General features: G+C 44.2%; 1 protein-coding gene across 1 annotated transcript in view; it reads right to left on the bottom strand.

Annotated features, from left to right (window-relative positions):
- Window positions 1-20,713, bottom strand: part of Afg1l (AFG1 like ATPase) — a 151,516-nt gene that overhangs the window by 111,513 nt on the left and 19,290 nt on the right. Inside the window, exons 2-3 of the mRNA XM_055616202.1 lie at window positions 16,637-16,860; window positions 4,088-4,139 (exon numbers count right to left, since the gene is read on the bottom strand). Of these exons, the coding sequence (XP_055472177.1) occupies window positions 4,088-4,139; window positions 16,637-16,860 (276 nt within the window). The remainder of the gene's footprint in view (window positions 1-4,087; window positions 4,140-16,636; window positions 16,861-20,713) is intronic.

The raw sequence follows: 20,713 nt of genomic DNA, 5'->3' as shown, positions 1-20,713 counted from the left end.
GACATCCAGTCAGGCATGGTGCTGCACACCTGTAAAAGCAGAACTCTGGGAGGCAGAGGCAGGTGGATCTTTGTAAGTTTGAGGCCAGCCTGGTCTACAAAGCAAGTCCAGGACAGCCAAGGCTACACAAAGAAACCCTGTCTTAAAACACAAAATAAAACAAATCCAGAAATTTAAAAAAAAAAAAAAAAAAAAAAAAAGCAAAATAAAGACTGAATTCCTGTCTTCTGCTGGCACAATTTTACCGTTGTGGCAGCAGTATAGTAGGCCCGCAAATCAACCTCAACACAGCTGTTCAGTTTCTAACCCAGGACAAGTGGCTGGGGTGCCTATTGAACACATCAAAGCTGACCTGGCCTCCCTCAGTTCCTGCCTGTTACAGGGTGTAGCTAGCATACCCCGCCCTGTGCCCGGAACTCTCCAGCCCAGGGGCTGGTTACCCTTCCCCCAGAGGCTCTTCCCTATAGAATCCAGACATTTTGGTTAGCCTTTCCCCTTTTGTACCTTTGACCTTCTGGATGCTCTACTTGACCTCCCCTCACACTCCTCCCCACACAGTTCAGGGTCAGGACCAGTCTGGACTCTCCCGGACGTGTCTGCCTCCAGCCATCTACAATATCCACATATCTACAATAAACTCTCTCCTCCAGAATATCGAGGCTGTCACGTCCTTTTCTTCCTTTTTATTTCTTTCATTCAATAACCATCATTTAGCAACTCCACTTTGGGGACTATATAAAATAACCTAAAGTGGGAATGCAAGCAAAGATCTATGCATTAGTGTTCATAGCAGCACTGTTTACTATATTGAAGACAGAATGACCCCAAACACACACTGATAAATAAATGACAACCTGCTGCGTGCACGTGATAGGATATTATTCAGACTTGAAGAGGAAGAAAATTCTTGTTATTAGATATTTTTTTTGCCCCTGCAAAAAATATTTTTAGTTTATTCATGATACATTCTTTAAATTACCTCACTTCAAACTGACAGCTTATAAAGTTTATTTTAAACTGTACTGGTGGTTTGAAAATGGGAAGATCATGAAAACAAAGGGGGGAAAAGCTGATGTGTGAGACAATATAGATGAATCTTGGAAGATATTTTGCTAGGTAAAGTAAGCCAGACATGAAAGGCCGGACAGATATTTGACAATTCCCTTTCTGTGAGGCCCCTGGAGTCGTCAGACTTACAGCACAAAGAACGGTGGTCTTCTGGGGCTTGAAGGCGGGAGAAAATTGGGGGGAGGCTGGAACTAGGGATAAACTTTGAGTGAGCAGTGGCAGGTCTGTCTACTCACCACATCCCCCAAAGCAGCACACTGCCTGGCAGTGGCTAGATGCTCAACAAACACCTGCCAAGTGGTGACGCAAGCAAGGCCAGAGAACCTCGGGGAAACTGGATGGAGCTCGACATCCAATTCTACCAAGCTCACAATGCTGCTTTATTCTCTAGGATCACAAATTAGGGGTGGTGTTTTCTCGGGAGAGGAGGATTGCCAGGGGATTAACTTTAAAAATCTAAGGCTTTGCGTTCTTACAGTCAAGCCCTGAATTAGGAAGTCACAAATAACTCCTGGAGAAACCCCCTAGCTAGCGGTTGTCTCTCAGCCGGCCCTTGCAGATCAAGCTGGAAGTGACGCCCTCCCCACCCTTCCAACTACCCCCATGTGCTCTAACCTCCAGCTCCTAGCATTCAGAGGGTAGACGCGGGCAGGATACTCCCGGAAGGACGGGAAATACTTCCGTTCTCTTCTAATAGTCCAGACAAATCATTAACCCTGCTGGCACCACTGCAGAGAGAACTAGAGTTCCTCCCCGCCCCCAACCAAAAAAAAAAAAAAAAAAAGCCGGAAAAAAAGGAAGGGTGGGTGGGAGGAAGGGTAGAGCTGCACCAGCGTTAAAGATTCTACAAGGCCACATGACTAAGATTAAGGAGAGTTACAATGTTACAAAGCAGAGCCAAATTATCTCAGCTATTTTTAGTCCTTTTGAAAGCCACCCATTGCGCACACCTGTGACTGACCTAGCAACCCTGTGACTATCAAAACTTTAAAACTTATTAGCTGACCACTGATCCCAAACCTAGGAATGTTACTGTATTATCTCAAACCTGCATCGGTTCTCTTGCTTGGCTGCAACCCAAATAGCTCTGGCCACACCAATCTGTTCCTTAACAACTTCCTTTGTTCCGGGACTACTAGAATCTCAGATAAGCACTTCCACAGTGGAGTTCCATGTTTGGGAAAACCTGAATCTGTGATTCCAGGCCCTGACTTCCTCATTTGGCTCCAGAATAAAAGGCTCCTTCCTCTCTTTGGGATGAGAGCTGGGTTTTGGCCTTGACAGCAGTCTTCTGGGCAAAGGCTTGTAACATTGTACCAGCTACATGCCAAGGGTGGAGCCATAAACCATTACGTGACACTTTCAGCTTCTGGATGTAAGGAGCTAAATACTATTTCTGAAAATAGTTTTCTTGAAGGTTGAGCTACAATGTTAATCCATCAATTTAAATACCATCCCTGTGGAGGGTTCTTGGATGCAGGGTCCACCCAAGCCCCTCATTTCTACCCATTTATGAATAAAGAGTATGGCGGGCACCACAGAGCACAAGGCTGTGAAGAAATGAGGGGTAGCAGGGGCCAGCTAGGAAGCAGGTACCCTCCTTTCCAGGAAGCCGACTTGGATTTGATACCTGTTTCTTAAGTCCAAAATGGGAGGGTGAAGAATAAGAGCTCATTCTGAGGCTATTTTTCTAGTCAGAGAGTCCCCAAAATGAGAACAAAACACTATTTATTACCCCTTTTCTGAGTATTCCAAACTGATTCTAGCCAACAAAAGTTATCTCACTTCCTTGTTCAAAATTTCTCTTCCCCTCTGTATTATAAAGGTATTTTACCCAACGCTTATGTGTCCCAGCCTACACTGAACATCCCAGATGATATTAATATGCTCGCTCTCTCTCTCTCCCTCCCTCTCTCCATCCCTCCCCTTCTTCACTCCCTCTTTTGTTTGAGACAAGGCCTACCAGCACAGCCCAAGCTTACACTCCTCCTGCTCCAGCCTCCTGAGAGCTGGGATTACAGGTATGCCCCTCATTCATGGCTGGTTTTGGGGTTTTTTTTTCAAGAATTCAGATGCATTGTTCACACTATATCTCCATTCAAGTAAGACTATGGGAGCTGCCCCCTCATGGGTCTCCTTTACTAACCACCTCCACTTACGGTGAAGTGGTTAAGGTGACAAGAACAAGGAACAGAGTTTTGCAATGACTAAACATGAAAGTGAACATACAGGAAGTATGATATTTGCCCAAAGAACAAGAGCTCTCAGAACACTGACAGGCTCCGGCTCCAAGTAAAAAGGAACACCACCCATCTCAACACTCACAAACCAGCCTAGGAGCTAAGAAAAGGCAAGTCTGCCCAATGTACAGAACTAGGAGAGGAAGGAACTATGACCACAGATGCCCTAACAGTATCTACTAACTAATTTAAAGGGAACTGCAGGGCAGGTGGTACTGAGGCAGGGGGAACCCTTGAGTGCAAAAAATTGAGACCAGCTCAGGGAGCAAGTAAGACCTGTTTCTGGGGTTGGGGGATGGATAATAATGATAACCAGGTCATTACTCTAAGGACTTAGATTATGAATAGGAATATGTGTGGAAATTAAAAAGTAAAAAAAGAAGAAGAAGAAGAAGAAGAAGAAGAAGAAGAAGAAGAAGAAGAAGAAGAAGAATGAGCTAGAGGAAGAAGAGGAAGAAGCTCAGGCAACACTGAACTGAGATCCTGGCTGACTAGTAACCTACAACTTCCTTGCGGCAGGTTGTCTCAGTTCACTTCATGCATAATGAAGCATCTCATCTGCACTCTCACATGGCACCTGATTGTGGCCTTCAATCACAGCCACAGCCTATGAGAAACAGTGGTGAAGCTGAGATCACTGTCTCTTCCTCCCACCTCCCACTCCTCACCCTGTTGTCCTGCAGGTTTGGCCTGAGAGGGGCGGACATGGAAGTTTTTATCCCTGAGGGAAAGCAGCAGGACCTCCTGACTGGCCCACCCAGCACTTACTTAACACTTACCGACATCTCCATAAACATACAGGCCCTTTGGAGGTTTGTTCCTTGAAAAAAGCTGCAAATTAAGAACAAATTACAAATTTTCTGTCATGAAAATAATTACATATAATCATATACATAATGTTCCCAACTGTGCTATATATAGGACATCAAGGGGGCAATTATATACAATAAGTAGAGAAAAAAAAACTTGGTATGAAATTCTGCAAAGCCAAAATATTACACAGCCTTTAAAAGGAAGGTATTTTTGATGGACCACAACAGGGATAAATCTTGAGAACATTGTATTAGTAAAATAAGCTAGTCACACAAAGGTAAAATACTTATGACCCTTATATGAAGTGTTCAGAGTAACCAAAATCATATAGACAAAGAGTAGAAAATATGGCTGCCAGGGGTGGAGGAGAGGGAAGGAGTTCCTGTTCAGGGGTGCAGAATCCCATTTGTGCCACATGCAGAGATGGGTGAGAGTAATCCACAGAATTGTGTCTGCATTTATGACCACCGAGCTGTGTAATTAGAAGTGGTTAAAATAGCTAACACTGTGGCAGACACCTGAATCCCAGCACTCAGGAGGCTGAGGCAGGACACGGGGTAGACTACATAACCAGACCTGTGATTTAAAAGGCAAAATCTGAAAGCTCACACTCAGAATCCAACCCATAATGCTGTTGTTTCTGTCTTATAAGCCATGGGCTCATTCTAACTCAACTAAACCCATCTCCCGATGTGGGCCAGGTGAGGCCTGGGGCCAGGCAAGTGGGTCTTCTCCACCTTCATCCCTGCATCTGCACAGCTTCCCCGGTTCCCCTACAAGGTGCTCTTCTTACGACTCAGCTGAAAACAGATTTCCACTCCTGCCAGCACCATAGTTTCTCTCTCTTTCTTTTTTGTGTGAAACACTGTGTTACTCTATTTTCAACTTTCAAAAAAAAAAAAGCATTACACCCTTAAACAATTTTAGAACAATTTCAAGTCTGAAACCTAACATAAAAGCTAATAATGTCTACATATATTCTGCATGTCAGAGTTTTGCTTTGGTTTGTTTCTTTTTGAAACTGGGTTTCTCTATGAATCCCTGGTTGTCCTGGAACTCACTGTGCAGACCAGGCTGGTCTCGAACTCACAGAGATCCGCCAGCATCTGCCTCCTGAGTGCTGGGCATGTGTCATCACCACCCAGCTAGAGATCTTTTGGAAGCAATTCTGTGTTAGATAACTGGGGGAGTTGTGGTAAATCATTCTGTAAGAATAATTTTGTCAGCGTTGCTGCTGTTGTTTTGGGTTTTTTTGAAGACAGTAGAGCCCTATATCTGCAGAGCCCTGGCTGGCCTGGAACTCGCTCCGTTGACCAGGCTGACCTCAAACTCAAAGATGCCCGGTTCTGGGACTAAAGGTTTGAGCCACCCGTCTGGAATAGTTGTCCCCCTCTGGTATTGCTCACATGGTACAACCACACTCACTAAGGAAACACAATTCAAGTTAGAAAAAGACAGCAATGGTCGGAGGAGGGCGGTGTTAGGGCGGGGCGTTTCTGAGCAGTGTGGTCGGAGGAGGGGTGAGCAGCAGGGACAGACAACAGGGGCGGATGGAGGGCTGTGTTAGGGGGCAGCATTTCTAAGAAGTGTAGCCCAGAGGGGCGAGCAGCAGGGACAGAACGCTTCCTAGCAAGTACTTACACTTCCACACTCGGTACTTAAACAGCCAAGAAGAAGCACTTCTGGGCCTGTCTCCTTTTTGTCCTTCCTATTCAGTAATCCAATATATTTTAGAAAGAGCCCCTAATCAGATTTTTGTATCTACAGGTACAGTTTATGTTACATTGCTTTACATATTTTTAAAATATACTTTATTAAATCTTTGAAAATTCAATACAATATATTTTGATCATATTCGCTTTCAATTTTTCTCCTTAAATTAAATTGGATTTGGGCTTGGTTTGGTGAACTTTTAGGGAGAAGTGATGTTTTGGTTTTTGAGACAGGGTCTCAGTATGTGGCTCTGGCTGGCCAGGAACTCTCGGTATAGACCAGGCTGGCTTTAAAAATCACAAAAATCTGCCTGCCTCTGCCTGTGTGTTCTGGGGCAGAGGGCTTGCACCAGCAGGCCAGGTCCTGCACTGGACCTGATATTTTTTTTTTAATGGTAAAGAGATACTTCTAGGTATCCATAGCAATCCCAGCACTTGGAGGCTCAAGCAAGAGGATCGTGAGTTCAAGGCTAGCCTAGGCTACACAGTAAAACCTTGTCTCAAAAAAAAAAAAAATTTTTTTTTTTTTTAATCCTCAGCACCACCAAAAAAGTTGATAAAATAGGTAACTTTTGACTACTTAATTTAAATCCTGGATACCAGGGCAGAGATGGTGACACAAGGCTTTTATCCCAGAACTTGGAAGGCAGGGGGATGTGGATCTCTGTGAGTTCAAGGCCAGTCTGATCTACCAAGTGAATTATGGCACAGCCAGGGCTATTATACAGAGAAACCTTGTCTTTAAAAAACAAAATTAATTAATTAACATAAAATAAAAATAAAAGCTGGATACCTTCTACCAATACAGGTTCAGAACAGTCTATCTAAGTGACATTTACCCTTTATTACAGTTATCTATTTATATGTGTGCACTGGAGGGGTGTGTTCATTTCACAGGGTATATGTTGAGGTCAGAGGACAACTGCTCAGAGTCAGTTCTCCCATCCACACGTGACTCTTGGAGAGCAAACTCAGGTCATCAAGCTTGGCAGCAAGCAAGCTGCCACTGAGCTCTCATGGGCCCGTAGATGGTGTCACCCTCAACAGTCCTCCCTTATTCTCAGGACACAAGGTCCTTCAGGGCCACTATACTTTGACTATTCCAACCCCCATCCATACCATACTTTCCTCTACACACACTTGTCATATTACACCTATGATAAGATATTAACAACAACAGCTAATAATGAAAAGGATTATATAAAAACATACTGCCTCTGGGCAGTGGTAGCATGCCTTTAATCCCAGCACTTGGGAGGAAGAGGCAGGCAGTTCTTTGTAAGTTGGAGGCCAGCCTGGTCTACAGAGCAAGTTCTAGGACAGTCAAGGCTACACAGAGAAACCTTGTCCCCAAAACCAAAAACCAAGAAGAAAGAAAGAAAAAGAAAGAAAGGAAGGAAGGAAGGAAGGAAGGAAGGAAGGAAGGAAGAAAGAAAGAAAGAAAGAAAGAAAGAAAGAAAGAAAGAAAGAAAGAAAGAAAGATTGCATGGGGATGGGAATCGATGAAGAGATGCTCAGAGGTTAAGAGCATCTTGCAGAAGACTGGGTTTGGTCTCCAGTACCCACCAGGCATCACAACCACCTATTTATTCTATTTCTAGGGGATCCAACACCCTCTTCTGGCCTCCTCACATATCAGGTACTATGTGATATAAACAGGTACATACATGCAGACAAAATACTCACGCACAGAAAATTAAAATAATTAACTCCAAAAAAAATCTAGACAATACAGTTAATAAGCTCTAGCAATTTAGATTTATATCTATCCTGGGGATATGGCTCAGCAACAGAGCAACAGGCTAGCACCTAGCCTGGGGTTCAATTCCTGGCACCACGAAGGAACCTATACCAGCATAGCAGTGCTTTTCAGACCTCATTAGTCAACTCTCTCTTCAATGGCTCTTTGTAGCCTTCTCAGCCGTCTTGAAACTAACCTACACTTCCCCCTTCACTTCAGATAATGGCTTCCCCCTTGCTCTTAGAGAGAAAGCAGAAGGTGTTATCTGGCACTGGAAACTCCCTGCCACACAAACACACACACACACACACACACACCCCCCCCCCCCTCCCCTCTGCACCCCTTCCTCCCTCCCCTGTAGCTTCCCATGTGACACTACAGTCCTGCCCCCTGCAATAATCCTTTCCTCTCCCCTGTGACAAAAGATGGCCCTGCCTATTAAAACTTCCCTGGCTGTGCCATGGCACATCAACTTGTACTTCTCATGTAAGCCTTCTGCTCATTGACACCTTTATACAAACCTTCCTGCTCATTTGTTTTCATGCCATCAAAGTGCAATAAGACAAAACAAAAACAGAAGCCATAAGGGAAAAAAAAAAAAAAAAAAGACAAATCCTGTAAAATGTTTTTAAAATTATTGGCCTTAATTCCTGGGCAAAGGGAGTCTTCTTGAGAAAGTCCCTCCCGACGCTGTACCTTTGGAGCCCTGCCTGTTTTCTTCTAGCAATTTTAATGTTTCATGTTTGACGTTGAGGGTTTGTTTTTTTTTTTTTTAATCCACCTGAGGTTAATTAATACAGCTTCTAATTACATTTCTTTTGCCATATGAACATCAAGTTTTCCCAATGCCATTTTTAAAATGCTTTCTTTTGTATGCTCTTGGCCTCTTTTTCAGGTATTAGATGGCTGTGTTTGGTGCTTCTATTTTTGTCCATTAGTCCACATGTCTGCTTTTGTGCCAGTACCACATTGTTTTATGACTGCAACTTTCTAACATATCCTGACATCTGGAATGGACGTCCCTTCCGCACTGTGCCTTCTGCTCAGGGTTGCTTTGGCTGCCCAGGGTCTTTCCTGGTTCCATATGAATTTTAGGATGTAGAGAATACTGTGGGTATGTCACTGGATCTGAAGTTGCTTTTGGGAGTGTGGTTGCTTTCACAATATTAATTCTACAAATCTGTGTGTTTTCTCAGTCTCTTTCTTCACAGATTTGAGACAGTCTCACTGTACTCTGGGCTTTCCTGGAATTCACTCCTGTGAAGCAGGCTGGCCTCCAGTTCACAGAGCTCCTCCTCCCTCTGTTCCTGGGTGCTAGGATTAGAGGGTGGCGTCTATCTCTAAAGCTTTTTTTTTTTTTTCTTCAATCAATCAAGCTATGAACAGTAAATCTCGTCTATAGTCCTAGCACTTGAGGAAAGTAGAAGGATCAGAAATTCCAGGTCATCCTTAGCTACAACGTGAGTTCAAGACTATCCTAAACTACTTGAAACCCTGTCTCAAAAAAAACCGAAAAAACTAACAACAAAAATCCAACCTGTATATTGATGTTGTAGATATTTGCTTTCAAACCACTCCTTTGTTTAAATGCTGTGAGCTCAAGCTGACGGCTCCACATACTTATATTTAATGATTCAGAGCTCATCCTTTCATTCTCTATGTCATTAAAATTTTAACATTCAAAATGATTCAAGGTGCCGGGCCCAGTACTCAGAAGGCAGAGGCAGGAGGATGTCAACTGCAAGGCTAGCTTGGGCTATACAGCAAGACATTGTCTCAAAAAACAAAACAAAACAAAACAAAAAGTTAGAAAACCTGTGCCCATAGTGACCCATGGTGGCTCTCACCAACATCCTAACTTGAAAGGCCTCTCTGGGTTACCTGCCCTGCTACTCCAGCGTAATTTCCATTAGGACAACTAGATAATAAGGGTGTTGCTGTTAAGATAAAAAGTATTGTCTTTAATTTGTTTAAAATGCAGGAATATTGCTTTTCCTGTTTCTCCCCATTTCCCCCACCACTGCACTATTATCTCCAAATGGCAGAACCAGAGACAATGATTCCAGCTGGAATGCTGAGCATAATTACATCTTTTAAAAACTGGCATTGCAGCATTCTCCACATGGACCACTTTTGATAAAAGTACATCCTTCAGGTTTCTACAGATCCTTAAAAACTGAAAAACAGATATATATATATATATATATATATATATATATATATATATATATATATATATATGTTAGCATGCATAAACTCTCTTTAAATAAAATGTTTTTAATGGCTTTAGCTGATTTTCAAAAAGAGCCCTCCTAACCTAAAGTACATCAATTTGCTCAGTTTACTAGTATAATTAAGCCTATTTAAGTATCTAAATAAAGGGGCTTTCAGATTCTACAACAACACATACAAGAAATGGCTTGTCGAACAGCAGCTAGAAGCCAGCCATGAAGCTGTAGACAGAACAGGGATGTGTCAACTGCCCAAGATGCCTTTAGTGTGTATGTCCCTTGCTCAAACCCAGTCCTGCTGGCTTAATGTCATTAAAAAACGCTGTTGTAGCAGAATGACAGCAAATGGCAAATTCAGAAATCCAAACCCACACAGCCTCCTCTTGGGTAGACATAGCCCCAAGTGTGTTGATCTGTCCACTGATTCCCCATCATGTGTATTTAAATTGATTTAATAAACTGTGGGATTTAAGCATCCGATGGAAGGGAGGGAGGAAAGAAGAGGAAAGGGAGGAAAGGTGAGAGGGAGAGACTTGTTGGAATGATGGTATTCACTTAGAGTTCTAGTAACTCAGGAAACTGAAGCAAAAGATTAGGGCCAAGAATAGAGACCAGCCTGTCAAGCACAGAGACCCTGCCTACACAGAGAAAACAAAACAAAACACAGCTCAATCTCTGATTGTACCAAAACATACAGATATAAACAATTTTTAACTTTTGAAGACAAGATCTTGCTAGGTAGCCCAAGTAGCTTCACATTTTGATCCTTCTTCCTCACTCCCCCTGGCACTGGGACCTTAGGTTCAGAAACAAGTATTTTTAAGTACCCCTATGTGCACTTGGGAGGCAGAGACAGGTGTGTCGTTTTAAGTTTAAGGCCAACCTGGTCTATATGGTGAGTTTCAGGGCAGCCAGGACTACACAGAGAAACCCTATCTCAAGAAAGAGGGGGAGAAGATATAAGGAGAGGGGAATGGAAGAGGAAAGTGGAGAGAAGAGAAAAGAAGAGGGGGGAGAGAAAAAAAGAGGGGAGGGGAGGGGAAAGGGGAGAGAAGGAGGGGAGGGGAAGAAAAGAGGGGGAGGGGGGAGAGGAGGGGAAAAGGGGAAGGGAGGGGAAGTCAAGTCATCAAGGCCTGAAAATAGCTCAGTAAATGAAGGTACCTGTCACCAAGCCTGACAAAGTTCAATCTCCAGGATCCACATGATAGAAGAAGAGAACTAACTCTCAAAAGTTGTCTCCTGAACTTCACATGTGCAGCCTGGCACACTTGTGTGCATATTCACACATGTACACACAAAAGAAAATATAATAAATAAACAAAGTAATTTTAAAAGAGAAACTCTTTGAAGGTAAATATCTAATTCTTAAAAGGCTTAATATTGTTAAAAGATAGTATCTTGGAGATCTCTTAAGGATACCAGCTGCATAGAAAGTCATCAGCAATAGGAAAGGCAAAGACAACTGGAAAGGAGCTCAGCGGGGACATCTTTCAGGGGGAGGTGGGAATAAATGACTGCATCCTGTTACCAGCTCTGCCTGCCACGCCCTGTCCTCCACTGACTCCTCCGAACACTCCTAGTGGAAACCATCTTTAAAATGTGGCGCTTAATATTCTGTTCGGTCAGATTAATGAATGAATATATGAATTGGTAAAAATATGAACAACAGAAAAACAGTGGCTGAAAAGTGGTTGGGGAGATGTCTCAGTGGGGAAAACACAGGGACCTAAGTCCAGGGCCCTAGAGCCCATGTAGGAAGCTGGGTGTGGAATGGAGGCAGGCACCTCTAGGGCTGGGGGGTAGCACCTCAGGGCTCACCTTCCAGCCAGTCTATCTGGTCAGTGAGTCCTAGATTCCAGGAGAGACCTTGGGTCAGAATATCAAGTGGCAGACTGGCGTGACGGCTAGGTGAACAAAAGCACTTGCTGCCAAATCTAATGATCTGAGTCTGGTCCTAGGACCCACATGGCAGAAGGAAAAACCAATTCCCACAAGTTGTTCTCTGACTCTACATATACCCCCCAAAATAAGCAGAATATGAAATATATATATATATATAGTATGAGTCATCTGAAAACATCATTGAACTTTACCTTCATACACACACACACAACACACACACACTTACATACCACATACATACCACATACACAGAGGGAGGGAGGAAAGGATGAGAATGAGCTAATCGTAGGTCCATGGGAGGTCAGAATCCATCACAGCTTCTAGCTTTACAAGTGCCCCATGTGGACAAGTAACGGTTCTCTCCAGCCCCAAGCAGAAAGTCCTGCCCATAGCTGTGGGTGCTTTATGTTCACAGGGCTGTCTGCACAGTCGCACAAGCCGTAGCGTCTCAGCCAAAACCATCTCACAGAACCACAGCGGCATATGTGGCCCACTGTTGGGCAAATCACTGTTAAGTGAAATGTTACTGTAGGTGGGCGGCCTGGCCTTGCTTCCTCACAAACAGGCTATGGAGTCGCCTCCCAAAGGATGAAAAAACCAACTGGGTTTCTGCACAGCCCTGATTAATGGAGAGCGAGAATCGAAGGCTGTTTAATTCTCTCCCTCCCTGACTCTAGAAATGCTTGATTTGGCTGTGTAAAAGTAATTCTAATTATAGTGATTTACATGAACTACTTATCATTTATGCCTAATTACCTCCCAGCACAATAACAATTATGCATACATTAAATGTGTTGGATTAACCTGGTTGTAAGTTTTATTTGGTAACAAAGTGTCCATAAGCTCTCATTCTTCGCAGTCCGCTGCTCCTAGGGCAAAGGCAATGCTTTGAACTTTCTCAGATGTTTACTATAGATGGCATGACCAGGTGAAACAGCCCGTTCTATTTTAGATAATGGTGCAGACTAAGCGAAAATTTTTGAGGACTACAATAGAAGAGGAGAACTGCACCAATATGGACCTTTAAACATCTGCATGGGGACAAACTCAAAGTCCTCAAAATCATGAATCTAAGCCCAGAGTCAAAATGCCACAAACCTCATCTGAGAACGGAGAAGCCCAACCATTTAAATTTGCCTTTTGTGATAACTGGTAGATTATGTGCCTTTTTCCCCTTTGTGTTTAAAAGAGGTAAGTCTGTAGCATCTTTAACACTCTTCGAAAAATAAGTTTTACGTGTGTTTTTCTCAGACTGTCAAATGTCTTGAGTCTTGGGCTGAAGAGAGAGCTCAGTCAGCAAAGAGTTTGTGAATTCAATTCCCCAGAACCCAAAAGGAAAGCCAAGCATGGCACTCCACGTCTGTAATGGCAGTGTTAGGGAAATGGGAAGGACATTCCCTGGGTCTTGCTGGCCAATAGTCAATAGGCAAACTCCAGCTTCATGAGAGATCTCAAAATAAAGATAAACAAATAAATAAGGTGGAAAGTTTTAGACACTAAGAATCAAGTCCTGTGAAGCCAGAAGAGGGCACCAGATCTCTTTACAGATGGTTGTGAGCCACCATGTGGTTGCTGGGAATTGAACACAGGATCTTTGGAGGAGCAGTGCTCTTAACAGAGCCATCCCTCCATCCTATTCCGCCCCAGGTGAATTCTGAGCGCTTGTGAGAAACTGCCAAGAAAACAAGACAAGAGTCTTGTGACCTCAGTTTTTTCCAAAGCCACGAAACTATTCTTGGAATATGCTTGCATAGCCCTCCTAGGTGTGGTGGATAGGAGTGAGTTTACTCCAGATTGCTTGTTACAACTGGCTATTTTTTATATGCCTCTATGGAAAGACATGTTTTTGCCATGTACGGCTTGTCTTTCTGATTGCACACTTTACTCATGTGACTTTAACCCTCAGAGTATAAATTGTCTGGTGCTCTGAATAAAGTTGGCTATTGCATGAGACTTTAGTCTGCCTCATTTTAAGCCCCATTCTCCAAGTTCCCACCGCCAGCTAGAGTGGTACATAGAGAGTGATTAATGAAGACAATCAAACACTGACTGTGTCTTCTACACACATGTGTACATGCACCTTCACACAGAGAGACCATGAGGGAAAAGGACAACAGAGTCAGTGCAAGCTCTATCTGGACATCCGTGTTCTATTAGATCAGGAGGAAAATTCAGGTAAAAGTCTGCCTTGCTTGTTTTTTGTTTTTTTTTCCATTGTTGTTTTTGTGTTTGTTGTTTGTTGAGACAATGTCTTATACAGCTGGCAGCCTAAAGCTTGCTATACAGGACAGGCTGTTCTAAAGCAGGCACAGACACACACACACACCCCTTCTGCCTTTTGAGATCTAGGAGTTCCAGGTGGGTGCCACAATGTCCATTTGTAGCTGGGTTTGTTCTATAATGACGGCCCTGAGGCAGGCTGACATTCTGTGGAGAAGAGGTCTGTTGTGCTCAGTTTTAAAGGCTGCAGATCACATCTGCATAGTGCTGGCTCCAGTGGCAGCCTGCCTTGGCTTACTCGCTGCATGGTGAATGGCACCACCCCAGGAGCACCTGAGAGGCACACTTTACATCGGGAATACTGCAGCGGGGGGCGTGGTTTAGCTAAAAGAGCCCTTGCTTTGCATGTTTCAAGATCAGAGTTCGATGCCCAGTAATATATGACCAGCCATAGTAGTACAAGACTATAATGCCAACACTCATCAGGTAAAAGTAGGAAGATCAGAAATAAGCCCGAGGTTGTGCTCAACTACATATTGAGTTTAACGCCGGCCTGTGCTACATAATAGCCTGTCTTGAGGCTGAGGAGATGGTTCAGTTGATCAAGTACTTCCTGAAGAAGCATGAAGCTCTGCATCCAGGACTCCACCATCCACACAGAAGGCAGAGTATGCCTCTAATTCTAGCACTGAAGCAGCAGAAACATGAGGAGCCTTGCTGGCTGGCCAATCTAGCCAATCAGAGAGCTCCATAGTCAGGGAGAGACACTGTCTCAAAAGTACCATGGACAGCCAGCAAGATAGCCCAGGAGGTAAAGGCGGTTGCTGCCAACTCTAAGAACCTGAGTTAAAGCCCCAGAGCCTACAAAACAGAAGGAAATAAAAGCCTCCCATAATTTGCCTGTGATGTATGCTGTGGCCCACAGGTGCCCACATGTTCATTTGTCCTCTCTCCCATCTCTGCTCAAGTAAAACTGAGAAGGAGGGGGTGAAGGAGGAAAGTAATAGAGGAAGATACTGAGTGTTCTGATTTGACCTACAGTCTAGACACACACACCACAAGTGTACATACGAGGGATCCTATCTCAAAAATAGAAACAAAACAAACAAACAAAAAAATATCCAAGGCAGGGCAAGACCTTGTCAGGCTCACCTTACAACTCCGCTGAGAACTTTAATTGCTTCAGAGAAAAGCATCCTTGATGACCTAAAGACCTCACCACGTCCCCCTCTTAAAAGCCCCACAACTTCCAAATTCCCAACAGACCACAGCCACAGCTCATCATGAGTGGGATCACTTGAGAACACAGAAAGATAAACCACAGTTCAGAAGCCACAGGCAGGCCTTCTCCAGTCACCAAACTTGCCAACACTTTTATCATGAACTTCCTAGCTTCTCAACAATGAGAAATTATTTCCTGTTTTTTACTCTTCTAGCCAAAAGTACTTTGTTTAACAGCCTAAGATGCTGAAGACAGTGGATTGAATGAATGGCAAAGGCACTACAAGGCCTATTGATGATGGAAATGTATTTTCGTATGTGGTTTTAATCTTCAATATCTATTTCTCACTTTAACACAGGGGAGTCACTATTTCCTTCAATCAAAATAGATTAGCACAACAGCTGCTTTCTTATTTATATAAAAAGAAAGACTTTGGGGCTGGGTAGGGTGGATGGCTGAGTGACAAGGGCACGTGCTGCTCTTCTAGAAGACCCTGGTTGGATTCCCAGCACCCATATGACGGTTCATATGCACCGGTAACTCCAATTCCAGGGGACAGGATGTACTCTTCTGGCTTCCAAGGACAATCCATGCATGTGGTCTACAAACACACATACAGGCCAAACACCCACATACACAAAATAACAAAATAAAGATATTTTTAAACGACTTTTTTTTCTTGTTTTGTTTTTTTTTTTTTTTTCAAGACAGGTTCAATGAAGCTCTGTCATAAAACTCACTCTATGTAGACTATACTGGCCTCGAACTCATTGAGATCCACCTGCCTCTGCCTTCCAAGTACTGGGATCCAAGATGTGCCACTACACCTAGCACAAAACTTTTTTTAATATTCAGAAGTGATTTTTTTTTTCAGTATTTGTGGGTTTATTTTTGTTTGTTCCTATGTTTTGCAGTACCGGGATAAAAGCCAGGGTCTCCAGCATGCTAGGCAAGGGCCTATCAATCTATCCGAATCCTTCAAGAACATTTTAAAAATGAAAATTACTGGCTGGGTGTTTTCCAGATCACCAGAAGGCAGTCAAAGACTGGGACACCATGGAAGTCCCCCTGGAGGCTTTTGGAACTCACCAAGGGGCACCTTAACAAAGCGCTAGCGTCTCCTACTGTCCCAGGGCACCTAAGGCTGCTGTTCGACCTACTCTTCTGTCCTCCTAACCCACAGAAATGTAGCAAAGCAAAAGAGGAGAGGAGAAGTGGCCACACCCCCTTCCACGCCACCTTCCAGGATGAGGCTTGAGGACCCCGACAGGGATGGGTTTTGGGGTAGGGGTGGGAGGCAGGGTGGAGGGAGTCTAATAGAAGCTTCGTTTAGCCAGGGCTACATGATTTAATGATTATGAAGCTGCTTGAATCCGTGATCCAGGCCAGCCTGTGGCCGACCTTTGTGTGACCTCAGGGCTGTCTGTCCCCTCCCCCCCGACCCCCGCCCTGAGCACCTACTGAATGTACTTTAGAAAACGCCTCACCTTTGAAAAGAGCCCTTCTTCCTCTATGCTGTATCCTTTAAGGTCCTCCTGTAACTTCTGCAGGCTCTGGATGACTCTTCTTTGATGCTCATCATCCCTCAGCTCCTGAGCTTTGATCAGAAACTCATAGTGGTCCAAAAGTCCGTGGCAAACGGCCAGAGCTTTTGAATGGGCCTCGGAAGCGGCTGTCGGGCGTACACCCTCAGATGTCTGGGCTGTGTAAGCTATAAACAAAAGCATACGAGATTTTAGACTTCATTCCTTCATTTCAACAAGGTCTCGCGTAGCAGCTCAACTCCTTACACGGCTGAGAATGCGTTGCAGCTGCAGATCCTCCTGCCTTTCTCCCCCAAGTGGGATGATTACAGGCTATTTGGTCCTTGCCCCTTAAGTCTGGTCAAGAGTTCCTGAAGACAATCCTCAGACTTCCCTGAGTGGGGGCTGGAAAGATGACTTGGTGGTTAAGCATGCAGAGCAGAGCTCAGCTCCCAGCACCGATGTGGCGTGCCTCACAACTCCATCTCTAGAAAAATATGACGCCCCCTTCTGGCCTGTGGTTACTGTGCTCAAGTGACAAACCCACACAGAGTTATACACACATACTCGTTCGTTTGTTTTGTTTTGTTTCAGTTTATAGAGGCCAGAGAGCCAGGTGTGGTGGTGCACACCTGTAATCCCAGCACTCAAGGAGGCAAAGGCAGGTGGATCTCTGTGAGTTCGAGGACAGCCTGATCTACAACGTGAGTCAGGACAGACAAGACTACACAAAGAAACCCTATCTAGAAAGATAAACAAACAAACAGGCCAGAGATGATAGTACATGCCACTAATCCCAGGACTCAAGAAGCAAACATAGGCAGAGCTCTGTGAATTTGTGGGCAGCCTGGTCTATACAGCAAGTTCCAGGCCAGCCAGAGCTATAAAGTAAGAAAATGTCTCAAAGAAATTTTAAAGTGTGGAGGAAAGGTAGCTTAGCCAGGAAAAGCATTACCTGCTCTTTAGGAGGGCCGGTTCCCTGAGCCCACATTAGGCACCACACAGTGATGATCTAAAGACTCCAGGGAACCCAGTACCCTCTGCCCTCCACAGACCCCTGCACACGTGTGGTGCATATAAATCCACACATACATAGAAATAAAAACTGTTTGTTTGTTTATTTGGGTTTCTGAGACTGGGTTTCTCTGTGTGCCCCTGGCTGTCCTGAACTCACTCTGTAGACCAGCTGGCCTCAAATTCAGAGATCCACCTGCCTCTGCCTCCCAAGTGCTGGGATTAAAGGCGCATGCCACCACCACCCGGCTAATCTTTTTATTTTTAATAACATCTTTTAATTTCCTGAGTGGTGTGCCTTCTGTTATTCATAATGACCCCCTTCTGACTTAGACAGTTCCAAGACAGAGACGGTAGTCAAAAAGATGAAGCAAGCAGAAGACTGACTTTTCAGCCCCACGCACAGAACTCTCGGGGTCGGGGCAGGAGCTCTGGGGAGGTTGAGCTTCATAAGTACTCTTAAGCAAAGAGATCCGAGCGCTTCCCAGTCAGTGAACAGAGCTATGTACTAGGAGGGAGGCATACCTGCCTCATCCTCGATTCTTTCTCATTTCCTAGGGTTGCATCTTTATAGTAAAATGAGTTATAAACTTCAGTTATCTGAGCGATAGTTACCAAACCTGTGGTGGGAAAGGTTATGGAAGTCCCTGAATCCACAGTTGTCCAGGCAGAGATATGGGTACCAGGACATCCCACTTGCAGCCAGCATATGAAGGAAAACCACATTCACTTGGGAATACGCTGCTCATTCCTAGTACAGCGTCAGCACTGAATTCCTGCTTGGAATTGTACCTGATACTAAAAGATTTCAGAAGCTAGGTGGTGGTGGCACATTCCTTTACTCCCAGCACTCAGGAGGCAGAGGTAGGTGGATCTCTGAGTTTGAGGCCAGCCTGGTCACAAAGTGAGGTCCAGGACAACCAGAGGACTACACAGAGAAACCCTGTTTCTAAAAACAAACAAACAAACAAACAAACAAACAAAAAGAAAAAACAAAAATTAGAATCTCACAATCAGAGAAAAATGTTCTTTTCACTTTCCTGGAGTTTAACCAAGTTAGGAAACCCTATTTCTTACAACCTCTTTCCTATGAATGCTCAATGTAAAATCCATTCCCTCCTCCCCTTCCTCAAACATGACCCTAGCTCAGACAATCATTATCGCATGTTGGGCTGCAGCACTGGTTCCCTTGCCCCTGATCCCCTCACTGTCATCCCACTACCTAGAATACCTTCCACCTGTCCAAATGTGATTCCGTCAGCATCCTGTCTGTACCAACAGACAAAACTGCAACCCATCCAATCACCTTTAATGACTTCCATTGCAACTCTAGAATCAAGTAACTCAACATTCCATAAAAATCAGTCCGTGTCCCAGTGCGCTGGGCAGAGGACATTGGTTTCATAAAGTGCTGAAGAAACCAGAAACAAAACCAAAAGCAACCTGCTATAAACTCTGACACTCTGTTTACTGAGGGATTTTCACCATGCCAACTTGTTTATATACGGAAACCTTCCATTCAGTTTAGCCCAGCAAGAAGACTTAGTACGTAAAGGCACTCGACTTGCAAGCCTGATGACCTGGGTTAGATCCCTAAGACCCTCATAAAGGTGGAAGGTGGATTGTCCTCTGACCTCCACGTACATAATAATAAATAAAGCTTCAAATGCCTCAACTTATTAAGGAAAAGTGGGAAGACAGGAGCACACCTATACCCACATAACTCCCATTTCCCACCTCCTTGGCCACTTCCCCACCTCACAATCAGTACAAACAGCATGCAAAGGTTAATGCTGAAGGCCTGAAGCTGCTATCCATAGCCATGGCTATTTACAAGAGTGGCTCTTGACAAAAGCTGAGTTACTGGTGCATTTGTGTGTCTGTGTGTATGTGATCACACCCCAGAAAAGAGTGATGTTCTACAAACAATGTCATTTCACTGAATATCTACTTTCCTTCATCCAATCAGATATTCTGATACATGCTAGGCAGTGGGCATCTATGACCATCACCATGAAACCTTATGCTGGGCCAGCAAGATGCCTCACCCGGCAAGAGCACTTGCCACCAATCCTGATGATGTGTGTTTAATCCCTAGAGCCTGCATAGTAGAAGGAGAGAGAGAGCCTACTTTCACAAGCTGTTCTCTAACCTCCACACATGTGCCTGGAACTAACTCTGTAGACCAGAGTGGCCTTGAAATTAGAAATCCACCTGCCTTTGTGTCCCTGGTCCGGGATCAGAAGTGTGCACCGCCATGCCTGACTAGATGGTTTTGAATCTACTTTGTACCTTTTCAGACACCTTGTTCTGCATTAACAGCCACTGTATAACCTATTAGCTTTCCCCTTTCTGCTTCCTACTAGTTGCTTTTTCTCTTTTCTTTCTCGTGTGTTTTGAAACAGTGTCACTATGTAGCCCAGGCTAACCTCCAACACACAACCCTGCTCCTTCTCTCTGTCTTCTACATTCTGGGATTCTCAGTGTGTTTCACCACACCAGGATTCCTACTCATTTTTTTCCTATCACTCAACTCTCATCTATTTTTAAAACATCAAAAATAACAACAAAGCGTCCTGATCCCCATTGTGGTGGACCATATGTCCCCCTCCCTTCCTGTCACGACCACTGGTCACATCCTGCTCACTCTTCAGCCTTGATGAGATGGCTCCTGACACGTTTCCCTAGGACTAACTGGCTAGTTTAGCAGCCACTCCTTGATCTTCCTGGCCCCACTCACATCTGTAAAGTATCTTGCTTCTAACGGTAGCTCATAGGAAGCCTGGAGACAAAGCGCACCCTGTCAGTCCCAGCTTAGAAAGCTTAGCATCCTTTGCTGCTTTTATTATTACTCACCAACCACCTTTATTTAGTACTATACACAGTCTCCTCTTTTCAAAAGAGAAATTGAAGATGAACCAGGGAAGAAGCAATTGCTCTACCAGTCAGCAGACGTCAAAAGAGATTCTCACTGCAAGATGCTCAAAGCTGAGATTGGCCAGCCTAGCCCTGGATAGCAGCTGTATA

Source organism: Psammomys obesus, unplaced genomic scaffold (assembly GCF_907164565.1).
Source record: "Psammomys obesus unplaced genomic scaffold, mPsaObe1.curated_primary_1811, whole genome shotgun sequence".
NCBI classification, from domain to species: Eukaryota; Metazoa; Chordata; class Mammalia; order Rodentia; family Muridae; genus Psammomys; species Psammomys obesus.
This window is presented reverse-complemented; position numbering and strand designations above follow the sequence as displayed.